Source organism: Trichechus manatus, unplaced genomic scaffold (assembly GCF_000243295.1).
Source record: "Trichechus manatus latirostris isolate Lorelei unplaced genomic scaffold, TriManLat1.0 scaffold00074, whole genome shotgun sequence".
Lineage (NCBI taxonomy): Eukaryota > Metazoa > Chordata > Mammalia > Sirenia > Trichechidae > Trichechus > Trichechus manatus.
This window is the reverse complement of record NW_004444010.1, coordinates 2,139,749-2,157,968: the sequence shown is the minus strand read 5'-3', so window position 1 is coordinate 2,157,968 and position 18,220 is coordinate 2,139,749. Positions and strand designations below refer to the sequence as shown.

Genomic DNA, 18,220 nt, shown 5'->3' with positions numbered 1-18,220 from the left:
AATAAAATATAAGGTTAAACACAAAAGCTGTATAAAACAAATAAACCAAAAAAAAAATTTTTCCCCCTTTTTCCTAGGTAATTTTCTTTGGAAGAAATAGCATGACTGTGCTTACTTGCTAGCTAGCTCTTGAATGATTGGTTTTGTTGCAAAAACTTTTGACTTCAATAACCTCCTGAAGTCAACAGCACTGAAATATACACTCTGCAATTGCTTTGGAAGAGGTCTCATCTTTCAAATCTAATATGGTGTCATCCATTTGATTTATCTTATCTCTTGAGTTACATTGCATTAGGTAGCTGATGAAGCCTGGCAGCATGATGCAATCCATGGTGCTGCTCCGCACAGCAGACAAAAGGCATTTGTTAGTGCCACGGCTACTATGCTCACTCATTTCAGAGGACGACCTGGTCTACTGCTTAACCAGTGGGGAAGTATGGACCTATTGTGAACATCCTTCATGGACATACAGCCTGATCAAACACAAAGATTTCTGGTTGACTTTTCCCAAAAAGAATTTTAGAAAAATGGATTGATATATTTCCTTTGTCAGTCTTAAAAGTACAATTTGATTCCAATTTCAGGAAAACTACTTGTGAGAGTAAATTAACTGAAGAAAGTCGATCTAGACTCAAGCTATGCATGCTGATAAAAACATATGCACATACACACACACACACACACACACATATATAAATATATACACATGTATTATGCATATATATAGTTACACACATCCACACATATATATATACACATATATGTTTAGGTATACTTAGAGAAGACTGTTCAATTTCTACTTTTATTTGAGTGCTTAATCTACATATAATCATCTTCCATTTTCTGTGTGCATCTATGTGCATATATATATACATTGTACCCTCAACTTTTCCAGTGACACTGGATTGGATTTTTGTTCATTTTCTGGGTCCTAGAGCATAATATGTTCTGCAATAATAATGGCAATCATTTATTGCACATATACTATAGTGTGAAACACTATATTGGTCACTTTATATGCACTATCTCATATAGTGAACCCATATAGAAACAAGAATGCAAGAAGATTAATCTTGGAAATAATAAAGGGTGGTAAGAATTTATTCATGCACAGGCTACCTAAAGTTCACTGAGGAAGTAAACACTGACATAGAAGGTACTTTGTTTTTAATAACAGTCCTGTCAAAAAACATACAAGGGATGGAAACCCTGGTGGTATAGTGGTTAAGTGCTATGGCTGCTAACCAAGAGGTTGGCAGTTGGAATCCACCACACGCTCCCTGGAAACTATATGGGGCAGTGCTACTCTGTCCTATAAGGTCGCTATGAGTTGAAATCGACTCGACTGCAATGGGTTTGTTTTTTTTTCTTTAAGGATGGTTTCTATTTGAACTTCTATTTGGACAATCAACTATGATTACTTTGTGAGCATGCAAACATGTTATGTATATACACACACACATATACGCATTCACTCTAGGGAATATACCAATAGATATTATGTTTTCAGTACCAAGTTCTTGCTTTAAATAATGGAAATAAAATGAAATAAAATATTCCACTACACTAGTTTGGAAAGTTTATAAAAAATTAATATAGAAAAATTTTCAAAGACTTAAGAAAAAATGCAATAGATAGTTATTCTTACACACCTCCATTAGCATACTTTGTCCCTAATTCTAGGTATTTACGTACCTGACTTTGTCTCAAAAGACTTTTAGCAATTTCACCCAGACCTCTCAATTCTCTATTTCAGGAGAAAAATAAGCAAAATTTCAGTGCTTTCCATAATACTTTCTTCTGCATTTCTGTTTCATCCCCTCTCATACCTGTAAATTCTAACCTTTAAATCTCTAAAACACACTGACTTTCCAACTTACCTATTATTTTACATAGTAAACCTACATTCCTAATGATAAAGCTATGACTTGATTCCTTTATGAACACTTTTTTTCTTTCTTGCATTTCTTTGGTTCAAAAGTGGTCCTTCCTCTCATACTTCAATGAAGCTGATATATAGAAGTATCCTGTTACTATAACTGTTTGAAGAAGGAAATAAGGTATACTACAAAACCTTCCTTTTGGAAAAAAAGTTTTGCCATAATACTGAAAAATAAGAAGTACACATTACATTCTTATAAAAATCTTATCTTCCCTTCTTTAAAAAGAAAGTAACAAGTATAGATGAGATGTGATTAATTTATATACCATAATAACATCATACTAAGGAAATGCTAGCGAAGTCTTTATCTTCCTTTTGTTTTTATTAGAAAGTTAAGAGAATATTCAGAGACTAAATCAGTTTAATTTTGAGGTAATTTGAACTAGTTTGTGTAGACTTGTTAGTTGCCCTTGAGTCAATTCCAACTCATAGTGACCCCATGTGTGTAGAACTGCTCCATAGGGTCTTCAAGACTGACCGTTCAGAAGCATACAGCCACTACTAGTCCCCTTCCCCTTTATTTATTCACATTTTATTTGAGAGAAGTTCAAAATGTCAACACAAGATGACACTCTAGATGAATGTTACCAAATTATATTAGGTGATCAAGATTAGATGTCTCACTGCTCACAGAAGGGAAATCCTTCTCAAGGAAGGCTAACTGAAACACTCCTCCTTAATGAACAGTTTAAGTATTATATTATTGACTAGCCCTTTCCTACCCTGAACTCCCAGCCCACCTCTGGCATCAACAAATTCTTCTATTGTTATGTTATTACACAGAATTCTAGCATCAATTCAAAATATAGCATAATCATTTTAATAGCTATTACCAGAATAAACATTAATGATATGTTTTATTATACATACTTTAATACAAATTATGTATACTTAAGTATAACAAAGTGTGTAAATTATTCATTAATTCATGGTGAGTTTACAATAAATCCATTACTGTTTGAATTTGTATTCAAATTCTTGAGATTTGAGAATTCTCAATATTATATTATTTTAAATATCCACATTTGCCTTCAAGCAACTAATCTCTATATTAAGATGGTAAATCCATGTGAAGCCCCTCTTGCCATTACATACACACAATATATTTGCAATACATTATTTACTATGCATCACTTAAAAACAAGGAAACTTTGTATGTCCTGAAGATAATATTTATTTTAGAAATTTTTAAGCTAAGTTAAATACACTTTTATTTTTATTTGATTCAAATCAATTTAAATATGAGCAACAGAAACATGCTTCAAAAATGTTTTTAAGCCCTAAACAATATTTTGGAACCTAACTGCATTTTAGAAACTGTTGTGTATTCAATGAATACAAATTACCTCCTAATGAAAATAGAAATAACACGACTTAGAGAATTTAACTATGTATTTACACAAAGAGACAAGGATGGTGTAGGTTATTGGTTTTCAAGCTTTTTTTTGCTATGATCTTTCTTCTTAAACAAAATATTTCATTGCAAGTTCAACAGGTAAAAGTGGAGCTTGTTTCAGTTGGAGCACATGTGTGTTCAGTTTTCCTATTTGTAAAACGGGAATAAAAACATCAACTCAAGTTAATAAGGGGACCAAGTGAGATAAGTTTATAAAATCTCTTTTTGAGGTAGACAGTGCTGTTTTCTTTACAGAAACAGACTACCACATCTTTCTACCATGGAGTGGCTGGTTGGTTTGAACCACTGACCCTCTGGTTAGTAGCTAAGAGCTTAACCACTGCGCCACCAGAGCTCCTTCAAACCTGAGTAAGTTGCCTCAACAACTTGCTTTAACCCAATGTGTACATACGAAAATAAACATTTAATAAAAATTAAAAAAAAATTTAAATATGTAACTTGCTTTGAAGCATAATATGTACTTTTATTTTCATGATGTAAGTTTAACAACTCTTAATTTATTGCTAAAATCTTTCTTGCTAAAAAAGAAATAAGCAATGTAAATATACATTCTTGATTTAAAAACTGGTATCAAAAGATCTGAGAATAATTATATATATACACACACACACACACGAGTATTTACTAGAACTACAAACCCACAAGCCTCTAATTCTCTGTGATTCCTGTTTTATAACCAATGGTTCTTTTGTGGTTTGGAAGAGAGACACATTCAAGTGTCGGGGATGGTTTACTGTCAATGAAGACACAGGAATCACCGTGGGATCAATACCAGGATCTGCAGTAAGATAGGATCAAGTTTGATGAGGCCTCAACACAACTGTCTCAAACAACCAAAGATGCTATTTGAGCATTAAAACCAATTTCTACTCTGAATATAAAAAAAAGACAACCTTATTTTGGGACTAAAATGCTTTGGCATAATTATTAATTTTAAACACTCAGCCTGTATTTCAGAACTTGAAATCTGAACTTCCATGACTTTGGGGAGGGGAAACATAAGTCATGCTTTTCATTTATTCTTCAAATATTAAAGTTAAACCTAAATACAAGAAGACTGGTGATTTTACTTTTTGGAAAGTGAAGTGGGATATCTCAGTGTTATAGATTTAATTGTGTCCCCAAAAAACATGTGCTGTAAAACTTAACCACTATACAAGTAGATATAATCCCATCTGGGAATAGTTTGGATCTCTCTCTTATGTTAATGAGTCCATTAACATCAGGTATGGTGTGTCTTAAAACAATCACTTTTTGAGATATAAAAGAGCAGATCAGGCACAAAATAAAGAAGCACAAAGGGAGGGGAAGATATATACCATATGAAGATCACCAAAGAATACATGAAGATCACCAAAGAACCCAGAAACAGAAGCTGAAAAGTGACAAGGACCTTCTCCCAGAGTCAACAGAGAAAAACCCTTCACTTAGAGCCGACACCCTGAATTCTAGCCTCCTAAATTGTGAGAAAATACATTCGTTTGTAGCCACCCACTGTGGTATTTCTGTTATAGCAGCACTAGCAAACTAAGAAACTAAGACACACAAGTATACCCTCATCCCCCGTTTCTCATGAATTTTTTCATGGGAATGCCTTAAACTATGAACAAACTTTAATGAGGCGCTGTTAGTTTCACTCAGAAATGAGAATCTTAGCTACAAACATTTGTCTTAGGCTCACGGTAAGGCTGGGTACAGAAAAATATACAGATTCTTGGGGGTCTCAGTTAATTCTCCTTCAGTAGGTAAGGGTGTATTATTCTAAGCTGGTGGTAAAGATGTGCAGAAATATTTGGAAACCACTGGACTAGAATCTCAGGCTTGATCAATCCACTCAGAGCAAGTAACCTAGGACATTTTCACAAGGAAGGAGAAGAGAAAGAGGTCGTAATTTTTCTGGCATATGCTGATGTGGGGAATGGGAAAGTCTACTAACCAGGGACTCACTGGATGATTGCCAACTATCAGTGACAACTGAAGTTCCTACTTATTAGGGACACTAATCCACACAGCCTTGGGGTTTTCTCCAGAAGCTCACGTGCAGGATTACAAAGAAGACAAACTGCACTGAATCAAGTTTGGGGTATTTAAGTTAAGTATAACAAAACAACAAGGGCACCAGGAACTTAGAGGCTGATAAAACCGTGGCATTTTGGGCAATAAATCCTTTGTTTTCTTGCTTTCCAAAAACACCTGATGAAGATACAATAAATATTTTAAAAGCATCTCTAAAACAGTATCCTGCATGTACACTCTAACAGATTATAATATGTAGTGAACCACTTATTTGGTTTTGGTTTGGTTTTCTGATGACAAACCAAACTGCATCTCCAAACTAAAAATCTGGGACTCTGCACAATCCCCTGATGTTAATGTGACTTTTATGCAGATTCAAAGTGTTACGCGTCAGGACTCAAACCTCAGAGTAACATTTATAAACTCTGTAAACAAAACAGAAAATAGAACCTTTAAGATGTTTCTAAATAAATACATAACTTAGTGTCCCGCATGTGACATGCACACCCAGATCTCTAAGTGACATAACAGTGAAAATGGAGACTAAAGTTTTAGAACTTGTGGGAAACTGGGATAAAAGTGGAGTTCCGTCATTTAAAAAGCAATCAGGCTTGGAGAAAAGAGAAAAAAAAGGAAGCAATCTGAATTTGGAGATAAAAGGATCTAACAAAAGTGAAAAAAAATTAGACACAAAATTCTACAGAAACCGAGTTTTACCTAACGTATTTAATCACGAATTGGGTTATAATTTATCTCCTCTTTATATCTCTGAGATTTATTACACTTTGTACCATGTCACATGGGCTGAATAAATGGTCAATGAATCAGCTTCATGATTAATGCACCATAAGAAATTTCTAATAACATTTTCATATATTACTATTAAAATTACAGTAAAACATACTACAATGTAAATATGAGACATAAAAATATAAGTCTGTTTGACTTAGGTGAAAACATCTGCTCAACATAATCAAGAGGCAATTCTGTTTACCTCTTACTTTTGAACTTGGAAAGCTTCTTTGATTTTCATTTCCTGATTTGATTTCATTTGTCACTTATGTTACTATTTAAGAAACCAAACGAAGCTTTCAGATTTCCTTAGATATCAGTATGAATCCCACCAACACAAAACTATCGGACAACCAGCTACTATATATTTATTTAGAATATGTTGTTTTCTGTCTTGTTCATAAAAGCACTTTGACTTCTAGAAAAAGACAGCAAATTTCATTGATGGGGAATGATAGAGATAAAGTCAAATAAAATTTGGAGTAAAGCAAAGAAAATCCTACTAGCAATTATGATATTTTTTATCACTTATTAAAGAAATGAATTGCCAGCCTTTAAACTACAAAGAGTGAGCTCCCAACAATGTGTCAGTAAATTTCTAGACATTGAATAAAAATCAAATTAATGGACTGTACTCCATTCAAGTTGTGAGTGAAGAGCAGTATTATGGCTTAGAACTCAGGTTCTGATGCCGTTCTGTCACGGTTTGAATGCTGTCACTATCACTTACTAGCAGTGTGACTTTGAACATCTTACTGTTTTTCTTGTCTGTAAAGTGGGATAATAACAGTCCCTTACCCCACAGGTTCATTATGAGGATTAAATGTCATAATCCGTGCAAAACACTGAGAACATGTTCTAGTCACATAAAAGACACTCAAAAAGTTTTTCCTATTGATAACACTATTATTATTTTCTGCAATGAAAATGGCATTGTCATGAATCAAGCAACTGGCAGTTTTAAGATCAACAGATAAACATTAACAAAGTAAAAATGCACCTCTAAACGGGTTAAGTTGAGAAGACCAAAGGATTTCCCCATTCTTATCATAACTACACATTTCCAAGTATCAAATAGCAAAGTTTGCACAAATATTTAATAAAAAATGTTGATTTAGTTAGTTTGGATTTCAGAATAAAAAATACCTCTTTTTCAGAGAGAAGTTAACTGATGAAAATATAGCATATGGGCTGCAAATCTATTTTTCACATATGTTCCTTTAAACAAAACAAATATATCAAAACACCTGATAGATAATTATGTTCATAAAATGGCTCTTACACATATTTTTTAAAGTATAAACCTTGATATACAAAAAAAGTTTTAATAAAATTTTCCCTTTCAAAATTTTTTGAGTGGCACTAAGCACAATTTCTTCTTGCTCTTTCATGCTTGTTTACAATGGTCTCACAAAAATAAAAAGGAACCGGAGTTTTTCAAGAAAATAAAATGAAGATGTAGAATTAAAAGATGTATATTGCTACAGAAAATCTACAGCACCACTTAGATCTGTTGTCGAATATCTGCACTGGAATAACACAAAATGAAATGTTACATTTTTTGAACAAAAAAACCTCCCAAAACAAAAAATTATTGCCCTAATTATATTTCCTTAATTTGAATGAAAGTATTACACTTTCATTAGAGACAAGTATAAATATTCTATACCAAGTTCCTCTTAGGTGTGCTTCTGTTGATATTTAAAGATCTAAAAAATAACAAATTTCCAGATCTAACCCAATACATTCTGTATAAAAGACAAATTCATGCATTCTTGTAGTCTCTTTGGGAAAGTTTTTGCAATAAGAAAATTCTGCCAACACTCCTTGAACAAAGCGTTAGAGATATAACAATGTTGAATCTTTCGATTTCATTTTTCAAGAATTAAAAAAATAAACATATGATCTCACTAAGCCTGAAAATATGATTAATTAAAGTCCTTGGTAAAAATATTTTATAAATAAAATTTACCTTTCTCACTCTATAACAATGTGTATATTATGTTGAATAATTACGGCAAATCCCAAATGGGAATACATATCATATAGCTTCTACTTTTTTCCAAACCATTACCTAAAAGCTTTGTGATTTATTTTTCACACATATGTTCCTATGGGCAAACTAAATTATATTAAAAAAATGTAGCACAGAATCTAGCATGGTGCTTTATATTTATTAAGCCTTCAATATGCATTTATGATGCAGAGTTTTAAAATCAAACAGAATGAAGTTCAAAGCCCATCTTCTACTCATACTAACTGGCTGGTGTTGAACAAATTGCTTAACCTCTGCTTATTATCTTTCTTTGCACCAAGGGAGCCAAAGTACCTAAACCACAAGGGTTTTGTGAAAATCAAATAAGTAAGCAATATGCAAAATATCTTGTACAGGGCCTGGCACACAGCATTCAGTAATCTCCTTTCACCTGTTAACTATAACAGATATTAATTCAATTACTAACTTCTTATTTATCTACATTTTATTTTTTCTCAGATTCAAAAAGTGGATTTTTTAACAAGCATGCAGGTATGGTAAAATGCACTGCTTGTTTAAAACTTTGAATTTATGAGTGAAGTTAGCAAACACTGCAGATTAAAGAACCTGGAAATTCCGCCTCTCCATGAAAGCCATGACAAAACTGGAAAAAACTGTCAGAATCAACTTTTTTTGAATTCTGGAAATTAACCAAAAGCTTGCAGCAACCCAGGGAGCTTCAGGAAAAACAGATGGATCTCAGTAAGAACTGTGAGATTTTTGACACTTTAAATTACCCTAATCCCATCCCCCACCCCCAAGCTCAGTGGTAGCCTTGAAAATAACAGCCTGCATTTCAAGTACCAGAGGAAGAATAATGGATCTCATTCACAATAAACTGTCATTATTTCATTTGTCTAGTGGCTCCCTGGAAGACAAGCTCAAAACTGTCTTAGAGCTCTCCCCCAGTGCTCAAGCCAACACCAGGGGCATTAAACCATTCACAAGCAAATATTTTAGTCGCTGCAGCTTGAGGCAATGGATAACAGTTGAGGCAAACAACACACTTACCAAAAAGCCTGTGAGGAAAGGCTGGGGAGTGAGATGGCCATAAAAGCTATGCAACACTCCAATATATTCCTGATAATCTAGAAGGCTATGTGTATGCGCAGGATTGTGGACATGCTCAGGAAAGACCACTGGCTGGCCCTGAGTCTCTGTGCAAGCAGGAAATAAAGGTAAAGGCAGAATTGTAAACTGCCTGGCTGAGTATAAAGGCATACTCCAACACGCACACAAAGTCCCTTGGAAAATACTGGGAGATTTTTTGGTTTTTGCTGTTGTAGGAAAGTCTGTCCAATAATTAGCTGACTGATAATTAAACAGAAAGTTCAGTGTCCACACTCAACAATGAATTCAGACTTTACAGAATTAGTTTAGAAAAGTCACTAAACAAAGAACAACCACAACAAGTAGCATCAGTAACAAATCCTGGGAAGAGAAGAGAATCTAATTCCCAGAGCTGCCACATTATTGTCTTCAAAACATCAAGTTTCAACAAAAAATTATGAAGCATGTAAAGAAACAAGAATGGCTGATACACAGACGAAAAGCAACCAATGGCAACTGTTCCTGAGTAAAAGCACATTAGACTTACTAGACACAAACTTTAAATCTACTATTTTACATATGTTCAAAGAGCTAAGGGAAACCATGTTTAAATAACTAAAGGAAACTATGAAAACAATGTCTCACTGAATAAAGTATACCAACAAAAAGAAATTATAAAAAGAAACCAAACATTCTGAACAGTATAACTGAAATTTTAAAAATAATTAAAATTCACTAGAGGGTCTTCATAGCAGATTCGAACAGGTAGAAGAAAGAACTAGTGAACTTGAAGACAGACAATGGAGGTTATTCAGTCTGAGAAACAGAAAGAAAACAAAGTGAAGAAAAATGAGCTAAGCCTAAGAGACCTGTGCCATACCACTGAGCATCCCAACATACACATAATCAAAGTTCCAGATGAGCGGAGAGAAAGGGGCAGAAAGAATATTTGAAAGAGTAATTGCTAAAACATCCAAAATATGACAAAAATTTTTAAACTACACACATAAGAAGCACAATGAACTCCAAGTAGGATAAACTCAAAGAATTCCATATGTAGATATTTCATAACTAAATTGTCCAAAGCTGAAAGCAAAGAATAAATCTTGAGAGCAGTAAGAGAGAAGTAAATCATCATGTACAAGAGACTGTTAATAAGATTATCAACTGATTTCTCTACAGAGGCATGGAGGCCAGAAGACGTGGAATGATATAGTCAAAGGGCTTAAAGGAGGAAAAAATTTCAACCAAGAATTCCACATCCAGTAAAATTATTCTTCAAAAAATGAAAAGCAAATTAAGGTGTTTCCAGATAAAACCTGAGAGAGCTGTTCACTAGCAGAGTTATCCTACAAGCAATGATGAAGGGAGGAGTCCTTCAGGCTAAGATGAAGAACACTAGATACTAACTCAAGATATACACCAAGATATACACCAAGATATAAAGAACACTAGTAAAGGTAACTACATAGGCAAATATAAAAGACATTAAAGATGTATTTTTTGTTTTTAACTCCTTTTTTTTCCCTATCTGGTTTAAAAGACACCACATAATGCAATAATTATAAATCTGTGTTGATGGGCACACAGTGTATAAAGATGTAATTTTTGGTAAGAACAGCATGAACGGGGGAAGAAGGAGGATGAACAGAGCTATATAGAAACAAAGTTTTTCTATATTATTTAAACTGAGTTGGTATTTATCTGAATTAATCCAAAAACCAAACCAAACTCATTGCTGTTGATTCCAACTCATAGCAACCCTACAGGACAGAGTAGAAGTGCCCCATAGGGTTTCCATGGAGCGGCTGGTGGATTTTAACTGCTGACCTTTTGGTTAGCAGCCATAGCTCTTAACCACTGTGCTACCAGAGTTCCTGAAACAGACTGTTACAAATTACAAAGTTAATTATAATCTCCAGGGCAACCACTAAGGAAACAACTCAAAAGTAAATAGTAAAAGAAACAACAAGGGGCTTAAAAGGGCACACTAGACAATATTCAACACAAGAGAAGACAGTAACGGAGAAACAAAATCAAATAAGAGATAAGAGAATGAACAGCAAAATGCCAGAAATAGGTCTTTCTTTATCAGCAATTATGTTAAATGTAAATAGATTAAACTCTCCAGTAGTAAATGCAGAGCTTGGCAAAATGGATAAAAGAACTTGATACAACTATTTTCTGTCTACAAAAACCCACTTTAGAGTCAAAGACAGAAACAGCTTGAAAGTAAAAGCATGGGAAAAGATATTCCAAGCACTAATAGAGAACTGGAGTAGCTATACTAATATCAGACAAAAACCTTTAAGATAAAAATTGTTATTAGAGACAAAGAAGGACGTTACATAATGTCAAAACATCAAGAAGATATAGTAATTATAAACATATATGCACCTAACAACAGATACCCAAAATACAAGAAGAAAATACTGACAGAACTGAAGGAAGAAACAGAAAATTCAATAACAGCTGGAGACTTCAACACCTCACTTTCAATAATGAGTAGAAAAAAAAATCAGTAACTTAAAGAGAAAAATAATAGAAAAAAATCAATGAAACAAGAGCCTCTTTTTAAAAAAGATTAATAAAATCAACAATATCTAGCAGAACTGACAGAAAAAAGAGAATTCTGATGTCTCCCAGTTTTCATATGAAGAATGAAAATAAGGCTATTACTATAGACTTTGCAGACATCGAAAGGCTAATGAGGGAATACTAGAAACAACTCTGATTACATAAATTGACACCTGAGAGAAAACAGAAAAATTCCATAAAAAGCACAAACTGTTACATTTCACCCAATATGAAAGAGATCATTTGAATGGGCCTACAATTATTAAGAAAATTGAATACATAGTGGACAGATTTTGTCAGAGCTTCCAGACTAGGAAGAAAGGCCTGGTGATCTACTTCTGAAAATTAGCCAATAAAAACCCTATGGATTGCAACAGAATTTTTTCAGATATAATGCTAGAAGATAAGCCCCTAGGTTGGAAGGCACTCAAAATACACAGTGGCCGTAACAACAGACCCGAACATACCAATGATCATGAAGACGGTGCAGGACCAGGAGACATTTTATTCTGTTCTGCATGGGGTTTCAGTGAGTCATAGACGACTTGACAGCAACAAACAGCAATAATGTTAGTAGCAACATGATTTGCAATAGCTAAAGAGTGGAAACAACCCAAATGTCCACCATATAATGAATGGATAAATAAAATGTGGCATAGCCATATAATGGAATATTATTCAGCAATAAAAAAATAAAGCACTGATACATGCTACAACATGGATGAACCTTGAAAACATTATACTAAGTGAAAAAAACAAACACAAAAGATCACATATTGTATGACTGCATTTAAATGAAATGTCCAGGCAAATCTATAAAGACAGAAATATACTAGTGCTTGTCATAGAGTGAAGGAAGCAGAAATTAGGAGTGGCTGCTAATGGGTACAGGGTTTCTTTTTTGGGGTGATGGAAAAGTTCTGGAATTAAACAGTGGTGATGGTTACACAACATTGTGAATATACCAGTAAACACTGAATTGTGCATTTTAAAATGGTGAATTTTATGTTATATGAACTTTATTTCAATAAAATATTGCAAAAAATTTTGAAATTCAGTACTTCTTCCCAATTGCTTGTGTGCATATTGATTCTTCTATACTCCCTGGATAATGCTTTGAATGTGTTAATGAGTTGGCATTTTTTTTTTTTCTTTTTTATTGTACTTTAGGTGAAGGTTTACAGAACATATAGTTTCTCATAAAACAGTCAGTACACATATTGTTTTATGACATTGGTTAACAACCCCATGACATGTCAACACTCTCTCTTCTCAACCTTCTTTTTTTTTTTTTGGTGAAAATATACATAGCCAAAGATACACCATTTCAAAATTTCCACATGCACAGTTCAGTGACATCAATTACGTTCTTCCAGTTGTGCTGCTATTCTCACTTTAGATGTGAGTTGGCATTTTGAGGAATCTTTGATCTGATTCTACATATGTCACTCTGTATCTCTCTGCTAATTGGCACATGGCCGTAAAAAAAAAGAAAAGAAAAAAACAGGCCCATAAAACGAGACTAACTGGGCGCACCAGCCCACGGGCAAGGCCAAGAAGGCAGGGGGAGACAGGAAATCCAAGGCTGAGAAGGGGAGAGTATTGACACGTCATGGGGTTGGCAACCAATGTCACAAAACAATATGTGTACTAACTGTTTAATGAGAAACGACTTTGCTCTGTAAACCTTCATCTAAAGTACAATAAAAGTTTGTTATAAATATGGTTAAAATGGCAAATTTTGTGTTATATATATATAAAACAAATTAAAAAATAAAAAAGAAAACCTGTAGCCACTGAGTTGATTCCAACTCACTGCGACCCTGTAGGACAGAGCAGAACTGCCCCATAGGGTTTCTAAGACTGTAATCTTTACAGAAGCAGACTGCCATACCTTTCTCCCTCAGAGCAGCTGATAGGTTCAAACTGTCGACCTTTTGGTTGGCAGCTGAGTGCTTTAACTACTGTGCTACACGGGCTCCTTGCATAGGGCTATTCCGTCTATATTAATCATCGTAAATTATGGGGTTTTGAAGAAACATTGTTTACAATGCTACATATGTCTATCTATCTCTCTCTCTCTCTGAAAAATACAATAAGACACATTTCCCTAGTACCACTTGCTGTTTGACAGAACCCTTCAGAAATAATACTTATTTGTATGTGTCAAAATTATGTCACTTAGTGTATGAACTAATTTGCTCAATAGGAAGTACTAATTTTTTTCTTTTACTTACTTATTTTTATTTCTTAAACCTTTGCTTTTATATTGTAAATCAGCTGTGGCATTCTACCAATGAGAACTTACCCTAAGCATGGGTCCATTTTGAAACACGTGTGGCTCATCACAAACCACACAGTATTCATTCAATACAGGGATACGCTGTTCAGCAAACTCAATTGTCTGAAGGCAACAATAAAGAAAAACAATTAGGTGGAGTTAATAATCAAAAAAATATACTAAGGATTACAATATTTTTATAATGGATGAAGTCTTTGTTCATACCTGCACTAGGAAGCCGTGGTCTCGTACTGGAATGCATTTTGCACCATTTGGCTATAAAAAGCAAATTAAAAGAACAAAATACCTTTTTTTTAATTGGGAAAAAATATGAATTACGGCCTTTCACTTTTTGGAACAGTGAATACAGGCGTGATCTTTCTAAGATCCTATGTAATATGAATTAAGTCACTGATTATCAAGATTTTAGGATTTCTTTACTTACTCTATTGAAATACTCTTTGCATTTCAATCTTTGTCTAAACTAAATGAATAGCTTTCTTAGTGTCTAATCTTCTAGTAAAACTGACTGGCATCTTTACATGATCACAACAAATGTGTTTCTTCTATTTCTCATTGTCAAATTCAGCAGGCTCTTCATTTACAGTATTTCAATCATATTTTACAATTAGATACAATTCTTCCTCCATGGAAATATTAGATAGCCACTGAAAGTGGTACAACACTAAACTATGTATTATTCCTACCCATATAGGAGGTAATTATGACACTTGCTTTTGCAGAAAATCTGAAACTCTCATGGGAAAATTTTCAGTATGTAATTCTTCTACATTATTTTCTCCATGTTCATAAAGCTTAGTTTTGAAAAGAAACGGGCTTCATGGGTGGATGTCCGCTTAAAATTATCAGCACACTCAAATAAATTTTCTTAAAAGAAATAAAATTGTACAGTATAATTTACAACTTAATTTTAGAAATAAATCTATACAAGAGTAACACAACTTTCTGAAAAGTTATCTTCTCATTATTTTTTTCAATATTTATTGCTGGGTGTATCCATATTAATGATTAGCACTAAATATCCCCCAATTACATTTTTAGTAAAAGCAAACAAAAACTTTTTTATCTAAACTATTTTGAATACGTAAATGATATGCCTAAGATCTGCTTCTTCATCTATAAAGTGACTTTAGTATAAAGTGGATACTAATAATTGCTTTAAGTGAGGTTCTGGTATATGGCTGTAAATGTTGCTTCTCTCTACAAGTAACCATGTTCATGAGCAAAATCCTCTTCTTATATATCACAGGAAGGAGATTACTCCTAATTTAATCATAAGGCAAACCTGTCCTCCACTACTCAGTAAGAAAACCAGAGATTAGAGAAACCTATATAATAAAACATTACAATTATATGCTTGCTTAAAAGGAAAGGCTTTGTAAATCTACTTGTCTTCCTTTCCTTTTTAGCCACATTCATTACTACAACAGCATTTTCTGCAAGACCTCAAATCAGTAGCTATACTTATTTTTTTACAACCAAAACTAACATTTCAGTATCAGTTGCAAATGTCTGGCATGCAAAACAATATTCAAAAAAAAAAATCAACAAGTAGAAAAACAATCTCGTTTCTTTTCTCTACCATATCTCTACCATATCTTACGAAGAAGTCTACTGCACTTTAGGTAATATTTAATTAAGAACCCAAGATGAAAATGTTTACGCACAGCAGGCTGGGAAGATGAAGATGAAGATGAAGATGGTGTTAAGATACCAATAAGCCCTGAGGTAAGAGAGAGCCTCCTGCCCTCTGAGTTAGGTTCCTTGAAAAGCTCTGTTTTGGATGACTTGGGAGCACTGGAGTAAGACTTGCTGAGCAACTTGTGATTCTTCAGTCCGTATAATTCTTCCATTCTGAGATTACTGGAGTAAGACCTGCTTAACAGTTTGTGGGGCTTCAGGCTGGTGTTGTGCTCACATCGCGGATCACCAGAACAAGATCTAGTCAATAGTTTATGCGACTTTAGAGTGAGGCAGTCCTCTTGCTTAACGGTTGCAGGGCAGGGGCGGTTCAAGAGTTTGTGCGATTTAATTGTCGTCATCGCCTGCTCAGCCCTGGGATCGCTGGACAGGGAGCGCCCAAAGGTCCTGTGTGACTTTGTGGCGCACACGTCATCGGTCTTGACGGTGCTGGAACAAGTCCTCCGCAACAGCTTGTGCGTTTTGGAGATTCCATCTTGCTCAGATTTCAGTTTGCATTTGCCTTTACCACAACCAGGGGGAGGATAACTTGGCGACCTTCAAAAATGAACAATTAATACAAGGCAAATATGAGTATAATGGACCATTGAGAACTCTCATCAGGCCCAAACTTAGCTCTTTGCAAAACACTGGATCTGGCGAAGTCTGGAGAGACTGCTATAAATATTTTGCCAACTCATTTTAATATAGTCTAACCAGCTAAAACTGAAATCAAAGGTAAATTATATTTTCCATGACAAAACAAAACAAAACAAAAAACTGTTCCAAGGGATTTTCCCCCCTCCTACAGAACTGACTTGACACATATCCCAAATCCCTGTATGGAACTATTTTTGGTTGGGAGAGTTCTATGTGATTAGAAAACAAAGAGAATATAATTTTAGTAAATTTAACCCATGTTAAGGAAATGAAAATTCTAGACATATATAACAGTGTCTATGTTTTTATGTACAGAACTAGTCATCTGCAGCAACAGAATACATGTAACTTAGACCTTTCTAAACAGATGCCAAGAATATAGAAGAATGCTCTGAACTGAGTAAAAATGGAATATCACATGCTCAGCATTTAGTAAGACAATGATTAAGTCACCTGTTACCTACCTGCGCAAGGTAGAAAATAAATGCAGGGGAGACTTCACTTTCTTCTCTGACAGCTTCTTATTGTGCAGGCAATTGGATTTTTCTTTGCTCTGTTTCCACTGCTGTGTAACAAATGTCTGCATGATTCTGTCAATCCAAAGATAATTCTGTTATCATGGTTCCAGCGTAATTTAAAAAAAAAAATTCTGTACTTATTATGTAGACAATGCATTTATACAAGGAAAATAAACATGTAGTAATCAGTCTGATGCCAATTTAAAATCATACAAGATGTTTTCATATGTAGGAGGGCATCATGTAGAAAGTTACCTATTTAGTAAGTGCAATAACTAGTTTCAAAGTGTTTTCTCTTAGAACATTGCTCAATAAAGGTCAATGCAGATGCCAAATTAAAGTTCATTAAAATTAAAGCGAACATATGGACAGCATCATAACGAAGGGCCTGAGCATGCTTTTAAGTATTCAATTATCTGATGATCTCTCTTGATAAATGTAAAATTTGCATATTCAGAAGAAAGAATAATCTTTCAGGAATTCTCCATGAGTACTAATTCTTAAAGCCAATATTTTGATAAGTATCTATCAAGTTTATATTTTGACCACAGCTAACTGAAGTACATCCCTACGTTGTAAAAGTCAGTTCAACTGGGGTAAGTTGTATGCCTTGTTATGAAAGGTCAAGACCATCCAGACTCTGTGTCTAAAGAAGAAGCCACATTCCTTTTGTGTGGAAGGTCACCAAAGGGGACAGTGTGGACGGCATCTTATTCAGGGAAAATCACATATCACTCTGGATTTGCAACAAAACATTGGAGATGAACCCCAAAGGTCTTTTCCTTAGATCACGCCAGTGATAATTTTATCTTAGAAAAAGCTGAAAGTTAATGAATCCTTCTGTCTGTAATTTATCACTTCTCTCTCCCCTCTAAGATGTAATTTTGTTTTGCTGACATTGTATCTGGCTCTAGTGGTGTTCTCTGCCTTTAAAAAATAGATTGTTATGTAAAAAAGACCTAAAAATCAGAAAACAAAGCAAACTAAAATTGAACAATGGAAAAAGTTATCGCAAAGTCTTTGTGGAAGTTTATGGAGCAATATGCAAAAGCTTCATTCATATCTTTTCCTGATACTCAAAAGCCATTTTCATGTATTTCTAGTTCAGGTCTATTAAAAATATCAAAGTTTGCCAAAAGGCTAATGACTATATAAACACGGCATTGTACGTACTAATAATGATATATTAGATAAAGAATGTAGCTACCTATTTAAATTAATTACATACACT

The 18,220-nt window shown here is 34.1% G+C and overlaps 1 protein-coding gene across 6 annotated transcripts in view; it reads right to left on the bottom strand.

Annotated features, from left to right (window-relative positions):
* The window catches only part of PARP8 (poly(ADP-ribose) polymerase family member 8), a 189,947-nt gene that overhangs the window by 31,013 nt on the left and 140,714 nt on the right, over window positions 1-18,220 (bottom strand). For 5 of the 6 annotated variants that reach the window (XM_004380448.2, XM_023734967.1, XM_004380449.2 and 2 more), the window contains 4 exons: window positions 16,936-17,061; window positions 15,799-16,369; window positions 14,336-14,386; window positions 14,138-14,233 (listed from right to left, as the gene is read on the bottom strand). In XM_004380448.2, coding sequence (XP_004380505.1) covers window positions 14,138-14,233; window positions 14,336-14,386; window positions 15,799-16,369; window positions 16,936-17,061 — 844 coding nt within the window. The remainder of the gene's footprint in view (window positions 1-14,137; window positions 14,234-14,335; window positions 14,387-15,798; window positions 16,370-16,935; window positions 17,062-18,220) is intronic. The other variant, XM_023734966.1, reaches the window with a different exon arrangement.